Source organism: Trichomycterus rosablanca, chromosome 18 (assembly GCF_030014385.1).
Source record: "Trichomycterus rosablanca isolate fTriRos1 chromosome 18, fTriRos1.hap1, whole genome shotgun sequence".
In the NCBI taxonomy this organism is placed as follows: domain Eukaryota; kingdom Metazoa; phylum Chordata; class Actinopteri; order Siluriformes; family Trichomycteridae; genus Trichomycterus; species Trichomycterus rosablanca.
In genome coordinates, this window is record NC_086005.1 from 26,620,515 (window position 1) to 26,638,820 (window position 18,306).

At 39.7% G+C, this 18,306-nt stretch overlaps 1 protein-coding gene and 1 long non-coding RNA gene across 2 annotated transcripts in view; both read right to left on the bottom strand.

Annotated features, from left to right (window-relative positions):
- hlcs (holocarboxylase synthetase (biotin-(proprionyl-CoA-carboxylase (ATP-hydrolysing)) ligase)) overlaps positions 1-11,236 on the bottom strand; it is a 35,130-nt gene extending 23,894 nt beyond the window's left edge. The window contains exons 1-5 of the mRNA XM_063013868.1: positions 11,021-11,236; positions 9,160-9,297; positions 8,853-9,015; positions 6,969-7,885; positions 6,659-6,841 (exon numbers count right to left, since the gene is read on the bottom strand). Coding sequence (XP_062869938.1) covers positions 6,659-6,841; positions 6,969-7,885; positions 8,853-9,015; positions 9,160-9,297; positions 11,021-11,236 — 1,617 coding nt within the window. The remainder of the gene's footprint in view (positions 1-6,658; positions 6,842-6,968; positions 7,886-8,852; positions 9,016-9,159; positions 9,298-11,020) is intronic.
- Positions 3,776-4,119, bottom strand: LOC134332293 (uncharacterized). The gene is made up of 2 exons (XR_010015236.1): positions 4,013-4,119; positions 3,776-3,929 (listed from the first exon to the last, which is right to left on the bottom strand). It is a non-coding gene; the product is annotated as an uncharacterized LOC134332293 (long non-coding RNA).
- Positions 11,237-18,306: the final 7,070 nt, after the last annotated feature.

An 18,306-nucleotide genomic window follows, 5' to 3' on the forward strand; every position in this document is an offset into this window, starting at 1 on the left:
GGCTATTAATTGGAAGATTGTCGGTTCGTATCAAGGCCCTTGGTCAGGGCCCTTAACCCTGTTTGCTCCAGGGTCGCCATACATTGGCTGACCCTGTGCTCCTACCCCAGTTTCCAAACAATGCAGATATGCAGAAAAAGAATTTCATTGTACTGTACACTATTTAGTCATAACATTAAAACCACCTCCTTGTTTCTACACTCACTGTCCAATTTATCAGCTCCACTTACCATATAGAAGCACTTTGTAGTTCTACAATTACTGACTGTAGTCCATCTGTTTCTCTGCATGCTTTGTTAGCCTGGTGATAGGTGGTGGATCATTCTCAGCACTGCAGTGACACTGACATGGTGGCGGTGTGTTAGTGTGTGTTGTGCTGCTGGAGTTTTTAAACCTCACTGTCACTGCTGGACTGAGAATAGTCCACCAACCAAAAACATCCAGCCAACAGTGCCCCCTGGGCAGCGTTCTGTGACCACTGATGAAGGTCTAGAAGATGACCGACTCAAACAGCAGCAATAGATGAGCGATCGTCTCTGACTTCACATCTACAAGGTGGACCAACTAGGCAGGCGTGTCTAATAGAGTGGACAGTGAGTGGACACGGTATTTAAAAACTCCAGCAGCGGTGCTGTGTCTGATCCACTCATACCAGCACAACACACACTAACCCACCACCACCATGTCAGTGTCACTGCAGTGCTGAGAATGATCCACCACCTAAATAATACCTGCTCTGTGGTGGTCCTGTGGGGGTCCTGACCATTGAAGAACAGCATGAAAGGGGGCTAACAAAGCATGCAGAGAAACAGATGGACTACAGTCAGTAATTGTAGAACTACAAAGTGCTTCTATATGGTAAGTGGAGCTGATAAAATGGACAGTGAGTGTAGAAACAAGGAGGTGGTTTTAATGTTATGGCTGATCTAGTCTGTCAGTTTTCCAGACTCCTGTTTAAAGTTAAATTTACTAAATGACTTACTGCTTTGTTCACTTTTCGGCCTCTTTAAAACCCAACGTGATGGACATCCCTCTGGCACACCCGTTGTACTCGGTTCGAGACAATCTGCTCGGCCTTTAATTGAATGAAGTGATCAACATGCATGGATAATCAATTAGCCAGCACACCGGCTGTATTACGGTTGTTTTCCCCTGAGCTAATTCACTCGAAATGCTTCTCCGGATCAAACTCAATTAATCAGCACACGTCTGCACACTTTAGTGGTGTTGGGTTTCTTACAGGCATTCTTTTAGATTATTTAAGGAATGTATAAAATAAACACACCCGCCCACCAAGAACGTGGAAACGTGCAATTCCTCACAGAACCTGGCTCGATCGATGTTTTATTGGCAACTATGTGATTAATTATTATGGCAAATTAAAGTCAGTGTGTTGCACTTTGTGTCAAAACTGAAATTATACACAGTAATAAAAGCCAGCGTGTTAACACTGAAAATGACAAGTTACTATGACATTTCAATAAACAAAACAGAGATTTCTAATAGCTTTTATACCTTCTTTGTAAGGCTCATGACAGAAGGCGCTTACTTCATTATGTAGCTGTAATTTGGGGGGCATGTAGTACCCATTTGTACCCTACAAACTGCTGTCAATCCCAGTCAGTGAGCTTCCACGTAAGACCACGAGTAAAAAATAGATAGACAGATAGATAAACATAGATAGATAGATATAAATATATAAATAGATAGACAGATGTCAATATATAGATAGAAAGAATGATAGATAGATAGATAGATAGATAGATAGATAGATAGATAGATAGATAGATAGATAGATAGATAGACGGACAGACAGACAGACAGATAGATAAGATAGACAGACAGACAGATAGACAGACAGACAGATAGACAGACAGATAAACATAGATAGATAGATATAAATATATAAATAGATAGACAGATGTCAATATATAGATAGAAAGAATGATAGATAGATAGATAGATAGATAGATAGATAGATAGATAGATAGATAGATAGATAGATAGACGGACAGACAGACAGACAGACAGACAGACAGACAGATAGATAAGATAGACAGACAGACAGATAGACAGACAAACAGATAGATAGATAGATAGATAGATAGATAGATAGATAGATAGACAGACAGACAGACAGACAGACAGACAGACAGACAGACAGACAGATAGATTGATTGATTGATTGATTGACTGACAGACAGACAGACAGAGACAGACAGATAGTTTTTAAGTAATAAATTTTAGAATTTGTAAAATATTTGGCTCTAATAAACAGCAGGTAAGTACATTTGTGAATTTTATGTCAGTTTCTTTGTGTACAGTAACACACAATTTTTGACCCCTAAATTTGTCATTTTGCTGCACCAGTGCAGTAACACATATCTATAGGGTGTGTGTGTGTGTGTGTGTGTATACAGGAAAGAGAGAGTATGTATATGTGTGTGTTAATATCTAAAGGCACTCTGTTAAGGCAGCATGCTGGCGTTGGCTAAGTGAATACGTTCTTTATTTAACACGTCCTGGCATCATGAGCGCCTCAAAAAATCAAAACAACAGCTATCTTTACCGTAGCGCTGGCTCCATCAGTGGCTCTTTATTTAAGGTGCTGAGAATGTACCTGCCACCATAAACTTCTCTAGAGGAACTCTAAACAATATAGGTACTTAAAAATACCCAAACAAACAAACCAAACATAAAGACCAGGCATCTTTACGCATGGAATTTCTTTATTTCTAACTACTGTAGCTTAGCTGGTGTGCATCTGGTGCTGGAGTGTGAAGAAAAAAATGATGTTGAGGATAATGTTGTAATTAGAGGCTTAAAATGAGTGAAGACGCTGATGCTTAATCAATTAGAAGGGCTTGTCGGCACGTTTCAGCCGTGTTGACTGTAAAGACTTGGGGATAATGGGGTCCCAGCAGGCCTGTTAACACACAGACGCTGGACGGGTTCCAGCATGGACACTGACTGATCACAACAACAAGCAGACCTTAAGTCCAGCTGATCCCCTCCCTAAAATAGCACACGGGCATACGGGCATACAGTCTTACACAGCTCTGTTAAAGTGACTGTTACTGATTAGCATTTTTTATTGCTGCTATAATTGACAAGGTTTGCTTTTATACAAAATGTAAACTATTTACTTCTGTATACTTAACTAGAAACAACGAATTCACAGGTACAATCAATAAATAATACTATGAATAAATAATAAGAGTTCCATGTTGGTGCTAGAGCAGCTAGAGCAGGTCCCGCACAACAACACAGGATGCCAATCCTATAACAGGGCAGTTGTAGCCTGGCAGTTAGAGTGCAGGACTAGTAAGCAGAAGGTTGCTGGTTCATACCCACCACTGCCAGGTTGCCACTGTTGTTGGGCCCTTGAGCAAGGCCCTTAACCCTCAATTGCTTAGACTGTATAATGTAAGTCACTTTGGATAAAAGCGTCTGCTAAATGCTAGCGTGCGTGTAGGGCTTTGGGCTATCAATCAGAAGATTATCGGTTCAAATCCAGGCTCTGAAATACAGCCACTGTTGGGCTCTTGAGCTCCGGGGGGGCGCTCTTTGGACTGTGGGAGGAAAACCGGAGCTCCTGGAAGAAACCCACACAGACAAGGGGAGAACATGGAAACTCCACACAGAAAGGACCCAACCGCTATACCTGGGAATTAAACCCAGGACATTCTTGCTGTGAAGCGACAGTTTTACTCACCGCACCACCGTGTCGCCCAGTAAGTAAAATGAATGAACTAAACCAAATAAATCAGGTCAGTAACAAATTAGACTTTTTATTAATATAATGACCAAACACTTCAATGGCATGAGTACTTGTGAGTGCTTGTGGTCTTCAGTAGAAAACGTGTCTATCTTCACCAGAGCAAGGTGCACAGAGCGAGCTCTATTCCCCCTCCGTCTGGAAGCAATCACTGTAACAGGACAGGGGTCATGTGTCACACTCAAACCGAAACAAACCCCACCAACACAAAACTGAGTGAATGAGAACCTGTACCCGGAAACTCTGGGTTAGTTCCGAGGGGGGCAGAAAAGGACAAGTGGGTGAATGAATGACTAACAGGAACAGAAGTAAAGGATCACCGTCCAGGGTTCAAAACTTCCGACACCAAACCAGCTCTCAGTCTCAGCAGAATACAATCTGTAGGTCTGGAAAAAAATCCTGTCCTTATTTATTAAAATAATACAGCACAGAATTCGTTCATAATAAGTACAGTTTGTGTCCTTGTACTTGAGAAGTCCAAGTGCTTGTCCTGATCTAGTGGACTACATGACTGAAAAGCGATCAAGGTCCAGAAAAGAGGTTGAGTTGATCAATGCTGCCACATAGTGGACATTTCTTAACATTTCATACCACAACAATAAACCGCATTAAGTCGCGTCACAGTAATCAGTACTAACTATCTCTCACTCACTTTCTTAACTGCTTATCCAATCAATGGGCGCAAGGCACACAGTAACACCATAAAACGGGGCACCAGTCCATCGCAGGGCAGACACACACACACACACACACATTCACCTATAGGGCAATTTAGTGTCTCTCCCAATGCAGAAGTGGGGAGAACATGCAAACTCCACACAGAAAGAACCCAGGACCTTCTTGCTGTGAGGAGACAGTGCTACCCACCGAGCCACCATGCCGCCCATCAGTAATATCAGTACAGCTAATCAATAATCATTATTAAAAAGACAAATCTTGACAAAGTTCTGGCAAAGACAGGTACAATTTTTATTGCCATGCCACACAGGACAAAAACAGGACAATTTAACCCTAATTTCATCCTACATTAACTACAGTGTACAAATCAGTATATATATTTTTTTTAATGTAAATCTGACATGGAAATTTAAATACACCTGAAATTAAATCTGACTTAATGTTTACTGTTAATGTTTATGATTTATTTTGGAAAAGTTCTAGCACTAGTCAGGAAAAACACACCAATGGCACCTTCACACATATGCAAGTCACCCACGCTGTGGGCACCGATGGACATGGACCGGTATACCATGACAGATTTGTTTACAATTCTGTATTACAAATATAAATTACAATCAATTTGGTCAGCCAAAAATTACAAGTCTTGTACTTTTGTTAATGTAATAAAGGTTTTAGGAGAATGAACACATTCTAGTTGTACTGCATAGTACAAAATGTCTCAACCTTTCCATAAATGGGGTTTGTACATATATGATTTTATTAATATTTATTTATTAGGATTTTAATGTCGTGCTTTACACACTTTGGTTACATCCATGACAGGACAGGTAGTTACTGCTTACACAAGATTCATCAGTTAAGTTTAATGTCAAACACAGTCATGGACAATTTCACATCTCCAGTTCACCTCACTTGTACGTCTTTGTACTGTGGGAGGAAACTGGAGCACCCGGAGGAAAACCCACTCAGACACGGGGAGAACATGCAAACTCTACACAGAAAGGACCTGGAAGGTTGCTGGTTCAAACCCCACCACTGCCAGGTTGCCGCTGTTGGGCCCTTAAGCAAGGCCCTTAACCCTCAATTGCTTAGACAGTATACTGTCACAGTACTGTAAGTCACTTTGGATAAAAGCGTCTGCTAAATGCCGAAAATGTAAACGTAAATGTAAAGAAGTAGTAGTGAGTAACCAGGACACCGTTCTCACATGTGGGAAGCATTTTTGCTCTTTATGCATGTAAATGTTCATCAAACACTTCTGCCATGACCGGGTGAGACAAAAAAAACGCCCCAGGAAGTTCATGATGAAGCAATTAAGCGCTTGTTGATTTTAAGTACCAGTGTGGAATTTACTGAATTAACACACATTCTTTATAGATGTAAAACTATAACACACACACACACACACACACACACCGGTGCACCCATGTGGTGGTAACGTTCACTGATTATTTTATAAGCTACACCTACCAAACAGATCAACTGCATTAAATTAAATTAAAGACAAGCACAACTAGACTGCTAGATGTGCTTAGTGTGCTTTTGGGTTTGTGTAAATCACAATTATTTGAGCTGATCACAAATGTTTTCTCAATGACATCATCATCGTTAAAATGACATTTTTTTTTTCCATTTTATTGATGGGGCGCTCGGTAAATCACACTAGCCCACCATCTCAAGCTCTTAAGTATGAATCTCAGCTCTGCTATCGAATGGGTGCGTAGTGCGTACACAGACATGACTGGCCACGTCTGAGGTAGGACGGGCTGCAATTGCGGCCTCTGCTGGCTGGTTTTGATGGTGACCGCACAGAGACGGGGAATAATGGGGAGCAGGGCGTGACTCTCTATATGTGATACCAATGCCTTTGTGAACACGCCTAGGGCAGGTGAAAAGAAGCGGTTGGCTACTACACACGTGTTGGAGCGTGTGTGTGTTCAGAACAGCCCTCCTTAGTTAGGGAGGGGTCTACACCAGTAGAGGAGATACAACTGGGTAATTGTATATTACTGGAAATAAGAAATGTGTTAATAAAATGATCACTTCTGGTGTCCCTGTAGTTCAGTGTGTGTCGGTTATTACACTGCCACTTACCAGCATGCTTGGACAACGTCAGCAGACATAAAAATCATTATTATTTATTTATTGCAGTATGATGTATGTAGATCTCATTACAACAATCAAAAACGGTTAACTCACCGGCTCGGTGGACAGCAGGTACACAGGGCTGGGCGGAGGCACCTGGTTCTGCTCACAGCTAAGCCCCAGAGAGGTAAGGATCTCTATTAAGACCTCGTAGCGTTTAGCATTACTTATCTTCAGCTCTGAGAAGCCTGCGTTGTCCCGCACGTGTTCAGAGTCTGGCGCTGTCTCCAAATGCACCTAGAGAACAGGAATGCAGTAAAAATGTATTTTTACCCCACTGTACACCGCATAGGATCGTTCTCGGCACTGCAATGATACCAACATGGTAATAACATTGTAGTAGTGTGTAGTGTGTTTTCTCTACCTGACACAATACGGCTTCTCCGCCGTCCTCGCCGTGAGTCACTCTCACGATGACCATGTCCTTCTCCTCCTCAGACTCGCCGCTCAGCTCCCCCCATAATTCCACCTCTCCGACACTGCTGTCCTGTGGTTCCCGTACAAACGTGCTCCCACTGGCCAGAACTCTCAGCTGCACCTCCGTCCTGTCAGCTTTAGTGAAGCTCAGGCTGCAGATCTGGCCTCGCCGCTCCTCCCTGGAGCGCAGCGTGAGCCCGGCCGGGCACAGCGAGCACGAGAGGCCCAGGACTTTACCGCCCTGGCCGAGGTAGGTCAGGAAGCGCAGCTGCAGTTCGGGTGAGAGCGCTTCCTCCGTAACTAGCACCAGCAACAGTGTGTTTTCCAGCCATGGTTCTTCAAGGGCTTGCTTCGGGCGCAGGGGGTAGATGGCGTATCGATCGGTGTCTACGCACTCAGCCAGGAGTGAGCGTACGGCCTCGTAACGCTCCTCACAGCCACCTGTAAAGACCAGCACGTTTGGCGGTTTGCTATTCGCGCCGCCGTACTTCTTCCACTCGGAGAAGCTGTCATCAAGTTCTCCCTCTCCGTCTGAGCTCGTCAAATCATCAGGCAAGTCGGGGATGTTCTCCACCGAGGCGTATTTCACCGACTGGATGGTGCTGTTCTCCAGTTCCAGACACTCATGGCAGCTGGATAAGTGCAGGTGATGCCCGTCCATGTGCTGGTGGTTCATCGTGTGCTCCCGATGTACCTCCTGATCTTCTGAAACCTCCACGGCGCCCTGCCCCTGCTTCTCTGAAGACGCTGAGGACAAAACGATGTCTTCCGGAAAGCCGACGGGACGCGACTCGAGCTCGGTTCCTATACCAGACTGCTGCTTTTCCAAAAGTTCTTTTAAAGCTGATTCCCTGAGCGACACCGCTGTCCAGGAAATAAAGATAAACACAGTTAGAGCTCAGATTTCTGGACATGTAGGTCCATATAGATCAGATTTCAGGAGTGTGATAAATACTTTGAAACCAACACTAACCAAACCTGAATTTTTGTGATAATTACTCATTAATTACAGTCTGATCTTTGCAATGAGATGGCGCAGTGGTACAATATACTAACCCACAACCTCTGAGTTCCTGGACAAGAGGGATTTGTGGTCAAACCATCGAGCCACTTGTCAGGCTTGCATTAGGAAGAGTGTCCAGCATAAAAACTGCCAAATCAGGTAAATGATTCTAAATGTGTTTGTAAATTAGTAACTATTAATTTACATTTAAATTTAAGGCATTTCGCAGATCCTTTTATCCAAAGTGACTGACAACTGTGACTGAAAACACTGCAAGCAATAAAGGGTTAAGGGCCTTGCTCAGTGTCCAACAGGCCTTGTCCAACAGTGGCTTAAACCAGTGACCTGCTGATCACCAGTTTACAACTTTTGCTTGTTTGTTTATTTGTTTAATTTTTAACGCCATGTCAGCTGCTATGGCTGTTATCATGGCTGAATATTAAATTCAGTCTTTAAACATTGGAGTAGGGGGTCGATTTGCTTTCTGTGCCTGTGTGTTTAGTGATCAGAGTGTTTGTGTGTCTTTAAGGGTTTCATAACTTACATGGTGTTTTAAGTGCTAGGTTTTTTAGGGGGTACTGAGGTAAATATGTCCTTGTAGTTGTTTGTATGGTAGAATTTTGTTCTGCTGGTGTTTATCCATTGACATGAATAGAAAATGTGCTTAACAGAAGTTCTTGAACCACATATGGGGTAAGGGGGCCTGGTCTTCTTTTAGCAGGTAGATATTGTTGAGTTAAACGTTGTATCTGTTTCATGCACCATAAAACTGGTCCTAAATTTAAACACATTCTACAGTTGAACAAAGAAACAGAAATTTCAACTAACAAACTATTTTCTCAGGGAAAAGGCCATTTTCCATATGCAGTCGGTCTTCCAGGAAAGCCACTCCCAGAGCGCTGAAGTTGTCCAAGCTGGCCTCGGCCACCGCTCTGTATGGTTGTCCTGGGCTGTAGGCCAACGGGAGGCAATAGTCCGACCAGTTCAGAACCTGAACAGAACACAGATTTAATATAACTATACGTGTCTATTTATTATATATTAAACCTCAGATATTGTTTTACATCCCTTTTAAAATTAAATCCACAACACAAAGTCAAGGCGTCCACTGTAATATATTTACCACATGACTTACTTTCTTGTTTGGTGTTTGTAGATTCTGGCCTGATCTCTGTGCTGTTGTAGCTTCGATAATAAAAGCAACGTTCTCTAGTCTTGGAGCACTAGCCAAAGAGGAGCACAGCAACGTCCACTTGCTCAGATCATCACACGCCTAGTCAGAAAAAAAGACAAAACCAAGCAACTATTAGTGATTGTGGGCGTTATGTCTAATATTAGTGCTGAATGACTATATGGTATCTATAGGTCAATATATTAAACACACCAAGCAACACTGTGGGTTTATTCATGTACCAGTGGTTTGATATTCAGTGTAACTATTTAACAATTTTTTTATAATACAATATATGATGTACATACATATTACATAATGCAATTTATAATGTACATATGTAATGTAAATAGTATTTGTTTACTCAGCATGTTCTGTGCAAAAGTTGCTGTTTTGTTTCTCAGTAAACAAAGCATTATGTATTGATCAACCTATTGTGTAGTGCACCGTTATGTATATCTTAGATAATGGTGCAGTATGTGATATAGGGTATATACCATTGAAGTATTTAGTGTATACTGGTACAGTGTGTAGAATACTGTGTATACTGGTATAATATGTAGTATATACTGGTACAGTGTGTAGAATACTGTGTATACTGGTATAATATGTAGTATATACTGGTACAGTGTGTAGAATACAATATATACTGGTGGAGTATGTAGTATACAGCATACAGAGGTGCATAATGTAGTCTATACTGGCGCAGTATGTAATATACAGTATATAGAGGTGGAGTATGTAGTATATACAGGTACAGTATGTAGTATATAGTATACAGTGTATACTGTATATACTGGTTCAGTGTGTAGTATGTACAGGAACAGTATGTAGAATACAGTATATACCAATGAAGTATGTAGTATAAACAGCTGCAGTATGTAGTATATACAGGAACAGTATGTAGTATATAGTATGCAGTATATACAAGTACAGTATGTAGAATACAGTATATACCAATGCAGTATGTAGTATATACAGGTACAGTATGTAGAATACAGTATATACCAATGCAGTATGTAGTATATACAGGTACAGTATGTAGTATACAGTATATACCAATGCAGTATGTAGTATATACAGGTACAGTATGTAGAATACAGTATATACCAATGCAGTATGTAGTATATACAGGTACAGTATGTAGTATACAGTATATACCAATGCAGTATGTAGTATATACAGGTACAGTATGTAGTATATAGTATGCAGTATATACAAGTACAGTATGTAGAATACAGTATATACCAATGCAGTATGTAGTATATACAGGTACAGTATGTAGAATACAGTATATACCAATGCAGTATGTAGTATATACAGGTACAGTATGTAGTATACAGTATATACCAATGCAGTATGTAGTATATACAGGTACAGTATGTAGAATACAGTATATACCAATGCAGTATGTAGTATATACAGGTACAGTATGTAGTATACAGTATATACCAATGCAGTATGTAGTATATACAGGTACAGTATGTAGTATACAGTGTGTATTGATGCAGTATGAAGTAAATACAGGTGCAGTATGTAGTATATACAGGTGCAGTATGTAGTATATACAGGTGCAGTATGTAGTATATACAGGTACAGTATGTACAGTAGTATACAGTGTGTATTGATGCAGTATGTAGTATATACATGGCAGTATGTAGTATATACATGGCAGTATGTAGTATATACAGGTGCAGTATGTAGTATATAGTATACAGTAGTATTTAAGTTTGCCCGTTCTGACACACACAACACCAAACACTAGAAGCTACGACAGTGTCTGCATGATGTCAGTAGTAAGGACGTGTTTATAACTGGTTTGTACCTGAGGCTCGGTGATGTAAATGACCTTGTTTCCCAGGCGGAGGAACACTGTATCCGCGGCGGTGGTGATGAGACTGTGTGCACTGCTCCGCGTGTGAGCACAGAAAGCTAAAGTGCTTCTGCTCCCCCGCAGTTTAAACAGCACAGTCCGAATGAGGCCGGTGTAGTACTTCTGACAGCGCACCCACAGGTAAATATAACACACAGTTATTAACATGGTTCTCCTGCATGAACGCAGCTCAGCTGGGAGCCTCGACACCCCCGAACCTTCACGATCCTGCCGTTACTTTCACTTCCATGTTGTGTACGACGCCCCGCCCCTTCCTGGATACGTCACTGGTGGACAGTTTATAGTTGAGGATATACAACCACCTTGTTTCTACACTCACTGTCGGCTTTATCATCTCCACTTACCATTTAGAAGCACTTTGTAGTTCTACAATTACTGACTGTAGTCCATCTGTTTCTCTACATACTTTTTACCTGCTTTCACGCTGTTCTTCAATGGTCAGGACCTCCACAGGACCACCACAGAGCAGGTATTATTTAGGTGGTGGATCATTCTCAGCACTGCAGTGACACTGACATGGTGGTGGTGTGTTAGTGTGTGTTGTGCTGGTATGAGCGGATCATACACAGCAGCGCTAATGGAGTTTTTAAATACCGTGTCCACTCACTGTCCACTCTATTAGAGACTCCTACCTAGTTGGTCCACCTTGGGTGACAGTATAAGAGTTGTAGTATGTAATGTGGGTTACACTTGATAATATACAACTTGTTTTAGAGCAGTATGCTGAATACTTTAAAAGCTATTGAAGTTATTAATAAAAATCTGTTTTTATTATGTAATAAAGGGTAAAAGTGTCAGTATAAGAGTTGTAGTATGTAATGTGGGTTACACTTGATAAAATACAACTTGTTTTAAAGCAATATGACGAATACTTTAAAAGCTATTGAAGTTATTAAATAAAAATCCGTTTTTTACTATGTAATAAAGGGTAAAAGTGTCAGTATAAGAGTTGTAGTATGTAATGTATGTTACACTTGAAAAAACACAACTTGTTTTAGAGCAATATGCTGAATACTTTAAAAGCTATTGAAGTTATTAATAAAGATTTGTTTTTACTATGTAATAAAGGGTAAAAGTGTCAGTATAAGAGTTGTAGTATGTAATGTGGGTTACACTTGATAATATACAACTTGTTTTAGAGCAGTATGCTGAATACTTTAAAAGCTATTGAAGTTATTAAATAAAAATCTGTTTTTACTATGTAATAAAGGGTAAAAGATTACGTTTTATTACATGTGTGAATGTGGTTTTCTTGTAAGCCTTTTTAATCAACTTTATCAGAAATGCCAATAATTGTGAAGGGACTGTATACAGTACAGTTACAATCTAATTTAAAAGTTTATCACTGATCTAAAACACTTGGTTTTATATTGAAGGGTTTTACTACTACTAAAACATGACCATTTTTTGTATATTGTTGTTTTGTTCTAACCAACATACCTTCTTTTTTGCTAAAGCTGGCCTTCATACTTCATAAAATGGTTTACTAAATTATTTATTTTCAACAAAAGTAACATGACACACACACACACGCGCGCGCGCACACAAATAGTGTTTAAGAACATCACATTTATACCTCATATATATTTTACAGTTTAGTTCTTTACAACATGAATAGTTAAACATTCTAAACTCACTTTAATATAAAAACCTGTATTTTGTCTTTAACTTCCACACATTATACAGAGTTTCATCCTCTTGTTTTCAAGCAGCCTCATGGTATGTGTGTCCCAGGTGATCCTCAGGAAATGGAATATGATGGAGGCATGCCCAGGTTAAAGGTGTGTTTATGCTTTGTTTGGGTAAACAGTATCAGTGCTGCAGAGTTCCTCTCTGCATCCTGCTCCGATCTCAGGTTGTAATCCTGTCCCTCCACGCACCATCCAGACATCCGGAGACCTGTTACCATGATCCTCTGTTCTTTCATGAGCTTGTTTTCAAAACAGCGGCTTATGCTTGAGCTCAGCTGGAGCTCAGAAGCATGTTGGAAGGATGTTTTTACCACCAAAAGTTGATTTTTAAGTTTTGGTTTTTTTAATTGCACTCATATCAGCACTTACAAATACTTAAATGAGTCCCACACAAAAGGCCGACATACAAACATGGAAAGATATATTGTTATATCATATATAATAACATGTTATGTTACATCACATGGTATAAGTTCTCTTTTTAAAACAAGTCTCTTTATATACATCCATAAGTGGAACCACAATCTCCAGAATCTGTCTAAAAGCCATAGTTCAACAGATAGAACCAAAGAGGTTGTCTAAAAATTGGGACTGGAATTGAACCTGAAAAAAATCCCACAAGCACTCATTCTAATACATTGCCAGGGATGAACAAATGTCAGCACAGTCTTGCATTTAAAGCAAATATTAGATCTATTAGGAATCATTGGTTGTGAATGATTAGGTGTAAAATATAACCTGTTTGTACAATATGCTCACAATTTTGCTCAAGTACTTCAAGAAAGGTAAATCTGGGAGATTGATTTCTACAAATAATAACCAGGCTTCAATCTCTCTCCGAAAGTCCTCCGAGTACATCCATCCAGGGATTACCATCGTTTAGTACAATATTATAAGTTGATGTGATTAAAGTCCTCTGTTAATACGCATCACGGTCCACTATCCTTAGCGGTGGATGTATTAAGCTTTCTTATCCGGTTAAATTAATAAACACTGATCTAGTGTCAGCAATTGTAGACTGAAACTGCATCATTATGCTGAACTGTGCTAACTGGAAAACCAGTCTCCAGCACTTCACAAGTTCACCACATTCAGTTAATATTTATCACTCTTAGATCAGGTATAAAAATATCAAGACAATCAATGTGCAGTTTGTCCATGACAAGACTGATGACCACTCAATGCATGACTTGCATTACTGTCAAATTCTTTGTACAGGCCAAATCATGCCTTCAGTCCAAGCACAAAACATCCCTGCTTAATGCCGTCCTCGTCTCTGATATCCTGTAGTCTCCCTCTGTTTCATCATCATCCTCATTCTCAGAGTCAGAGTCGTCGTTGTAGAAGTGTAATGTGGCCTGAACAGGGAAGCTGGCTAGAACTTTCTTCCCCAGGTGAGACAGATAATCCTGGATTTTAGATCTGGGCATGAACAGCCTATAGGGTGAATCCAAAAACACAAAATAAGCGTTAACGCCAACACAGGTTACTGGTAAAGCATGGAAGATCTAGCCATAAATAAACTTAAATGTGAATCTACTTTAATAACAATATGCTAACATTTAACAACTTAGTGTGTGTGTTTTACATATTATTGTTGATATTTCATGTAATACAACTGCTGTCTTTAGTTAAACAGAATCTGTTACACTATATGACCAAAAGTATTTGCACACCTTGTTGGACGTCCTATTTCACAAACAAATGGTATTAAAATAAAGTGACTTCTGTGTGATCTTTTCAGCTTGGATAACAAGTCTTTTAAGTCTGTCTGTGGGAATTTGTGCCCGTTCCGTCAAAAGAGCATTTGTATGACTAGGCACTGATTGCTGTTCCAGTTTAGTTCAAATCATATAAGTTCCTTTATATAATTGACACACAAATTAAGAGGTGTTCCAGTACTTTGCCTTGTTGTCTTTTAAGTGATTAATTGATTTTGAAATGATTAATAAACTTCTTTTGTAGGCTTTTAAATGTGTAAAGGACAAACAAGTTACAATATTTTTAAATGACATTTTAATTATGTCTAAAACTAAATAGAAAAAGAAATATCACCTTACACGTTACCTCTTACAAAACAGCTTATTTAGCTTATAAACTGTATTATTACACTATAATATTATAAACAACTATTTTATTATACATATTACACTGTACTGTTATTAGATCCTTACACTATAGTATACACAATAAATGATAATAGCACTTTAGAACGTGTCTAATAGGAAAGCAATAATAGCATCGTGTAGCTTAAAAATTGGGTTCTTACCTCACTGGGTGGTTAAAGCCCTGCATGTCCTTAGACACCTGTCTGTTGGATTCAGTAGCTTTCTATATTAAAAACAAAAGCATTTTATCACAGATTAAACAAAGTCCCAGTACCATAGGTTACAAAATGATTTTGAGCAAGATAAAGGAAGAGAAAGTTTCACTTTTCTATCTTTTACAGAAGGAGTCCAGGGTCTCCATATTTCACATCTGTAAATACAAACATATGTTAATCAATACAAGGTGAAACCAAACTCACAAAACATGATGAAACATAAAAAGGAACATGGGCGTACCCAGTTATCTGTGGTACAGATGGTGCCGGGTCCCATCTGTGGACCTGTGTGAGATGTGCAGAGATGTTGGCATCGACACAGTGAGGGAGCATGCTGACCGCTGCACGACTGACTGCTGTCAAGGGCTGAAGTGTACCTGAGGCCAGGAGCTCACCTGAGTTTAAGGAGGTGCACTCAGGACCGGGGGCGTGGCCAGTGACGTCATCCTGTTTGACTAGGGTGAGACATAACAGCCAGACTGAGGGGATTTTTTTATTGATTTGATGGATAGATGCCCAGTCAGTGGTAAAAAAAAAAGTTAAATTAAATTTTTACATAAAAATGGCTCATTATTCAAATGAAAAAGAAGTCTGGGTGCTTAGACAATAGGATTTAAAGTCTTTATAGTCTTTTGCATGCCAGGTTTTCTCTTTCAAAATCAGTGCTTGACCTCACAAATGCTCATTTGACCTAAAGTTTCTACACACATGCTCCATAATTTTCTAAAAAGCTTTTTTAAATGAGTGAAAGGCCAAATCAATATTAATAGTTTTAAAATAGAATCAAAAAGGTCATGTTTAATGGTCCACACAGCTATATACATACATATAGTGTGTATATATTTTTTAATCCTTGTATGGTAAAACCTTGTCTGTTTTCATTTAAATACAAGTCAAAATGTTTTTTCGTTTTATTTGCATTTTCTGGAGATGAGGTCTGTACATGCCTTGTAAGCTATAGTGCATCACCATTCTGGAAGTGTCTATGCAACTGGTTGTGTTATCTAATAAATATTTAGAGAGAAACAAGTCAATTAATGCCTGGTCTCTATAGTACTACACAGCAAATGTATGCATAATTAATGTCAGATGGAGATAAAGCACCAATGAGCATATTCTGTATAATGCAAATAAAGAAATACAATCACAAACAGCTGTAGACTGAACTGAAGTCATTAATGTCAAACACATGGACAATTTAGTATCTCCAATTCACCTCACTCGCACATCTTTAGACTGTGGGAGGAAACGGGAGCTCCCGGAGGAAACCCACACATACACGAGGAGAACATGCAAACTCCACACAGAAAGGACCTGGATCGCTCCACCTGGGAATCAAACCCAGGACCCTCTTGCTGTGAGGTGACAGTGCTACCCACCCATGTGGGATTTTAAAGCAACATGAGGTAACTAACAGTGCTTTAAAAAGGTCAAAAACGGGAAGAACATTATAACCGAAACGTGAGTAGTGCCACCCTTTGAGGGATTAACAAAGGTGGGTATCAAAGTCGGTAGTCCACATTTCAGATCCTTCCACTCATGCTTAGTTATTAAAAAGCAGAAACAGTTTATAATAACAATTAACAATTATGTGGCCCCTTTTTTATTTATTTGATAAAGGTCTTAATCCAAATAAGGTATCTGTACTGTGTCTATAGCACTTAACTAAACAAATAAATACCAAATTATTAAACACATGATGTGCACATACATTTGCTAGATTTCTTTCTGTGAGTTCAGACAAACCACTCTAGTCTTTATTTTCCATCCAGTTGAAATGAAGGAAACTTGTCACTGCAGAAACACACTCTTCTTTCCTAGATTTTTGAGACTTTTATTTCTATGGCTATATAAAGTCTACTGACAGACATAAAACCCTTTCATTTAAGTGGACTGGGGCTGAAGGGCCGAGCAGAAGGTAATTGCTGGGGTTAAACAGTGGCCAGCCATTCGACACCAGCTCTGTTTGTTTATGACGGGTTATCTGTAGTGGCGGCGGCCGCCGACCCCTCACCTGTCTGCAGGAGAGACGAGGACAGGGTGGCAGGACAGGGTGGACAGGTAAGGGCAGGAGAGGTGAGCAGCCTGATTGAGTAGCCTCTGTGAAGTCCTGAAGATGGACAGATAGCCAGATGACCATTTCACTTCTCGTCTGTTGGGTTCAGGAGGTGAAATGGTCAGTGTAAAGCCTAACATTCACTATCCAGTCGAATGCCCAGTCAGAACATGGATAATAATATAGAAATGTCAAAATATGTGTTCTTTATATAAACACAACAGATGTAAAGATATAAAGATAAACAACTGTTTTTAAATAAATGTAATTAAAAGTTTGTCACACATTTAGTGCCATGATTGTTTAGTACATTTAAAATTTAATTCATGGGTCAAAGACATAAAGAATTTATCTATCTATTTATCTAATATAGCTATGTGACAACTCTGCATCCATGAGTCTTAGTTGCCCAACAACCTGTCAGTGTCTCATGGCTCATCCTTTCTTTAACCCTTGCTGTTTCGGAGAGATTTAATGCCAGACTTTAACATGTGTACTATGATTAACCAGTTGGCAGTTCACAAACATTGGTCATCCAATCTGACAAAGCTTGAGAGGATCGGCAATGAAGAATGGGATAAATTGCCTAAATCTAGGTGTGCTGAGCTTGTAGAGACGTATCTAAGTAGACTTGCAGCTGTAAACATATATTGTTTCATATAACATATAAGTTGTATCTTTCTTAACATCCCATCATGGCCTTAATTTACCATAAGATAATGCCCACCTTCAGCAAAACGAAGCTCCATGTCACAAAGTACACAGTATATAAAACTGGTTCCATAACATGACAACAAGTTCAGTGTACTTCAATGGTCTTACCAGTCTCTTGATCTGAATTTAATTAAGCACTTTTGGAAGGTGGTTGAATAGGAGACTGAAGGCATGAAGGTGTGGATGAGAAATTTGCAGCTACTCTGTAATCATGTCAACACTGTCATGGGGGTTGGGGGGATTGGGTGTGTGACATGGGGGAGGGGGGTTATCAAGTACTGGTATGGCATTCCTAAAAATGACCAGTGAGTGTATAGAATAATGTTAATATGTTAATGGTAATAAAAATTGAATCCTTATTATCCTTATAGTATTTCAGATAATCCATGTAGAAATGAGGCTTTACCAAGTACACACACATGCTGAAAAATGA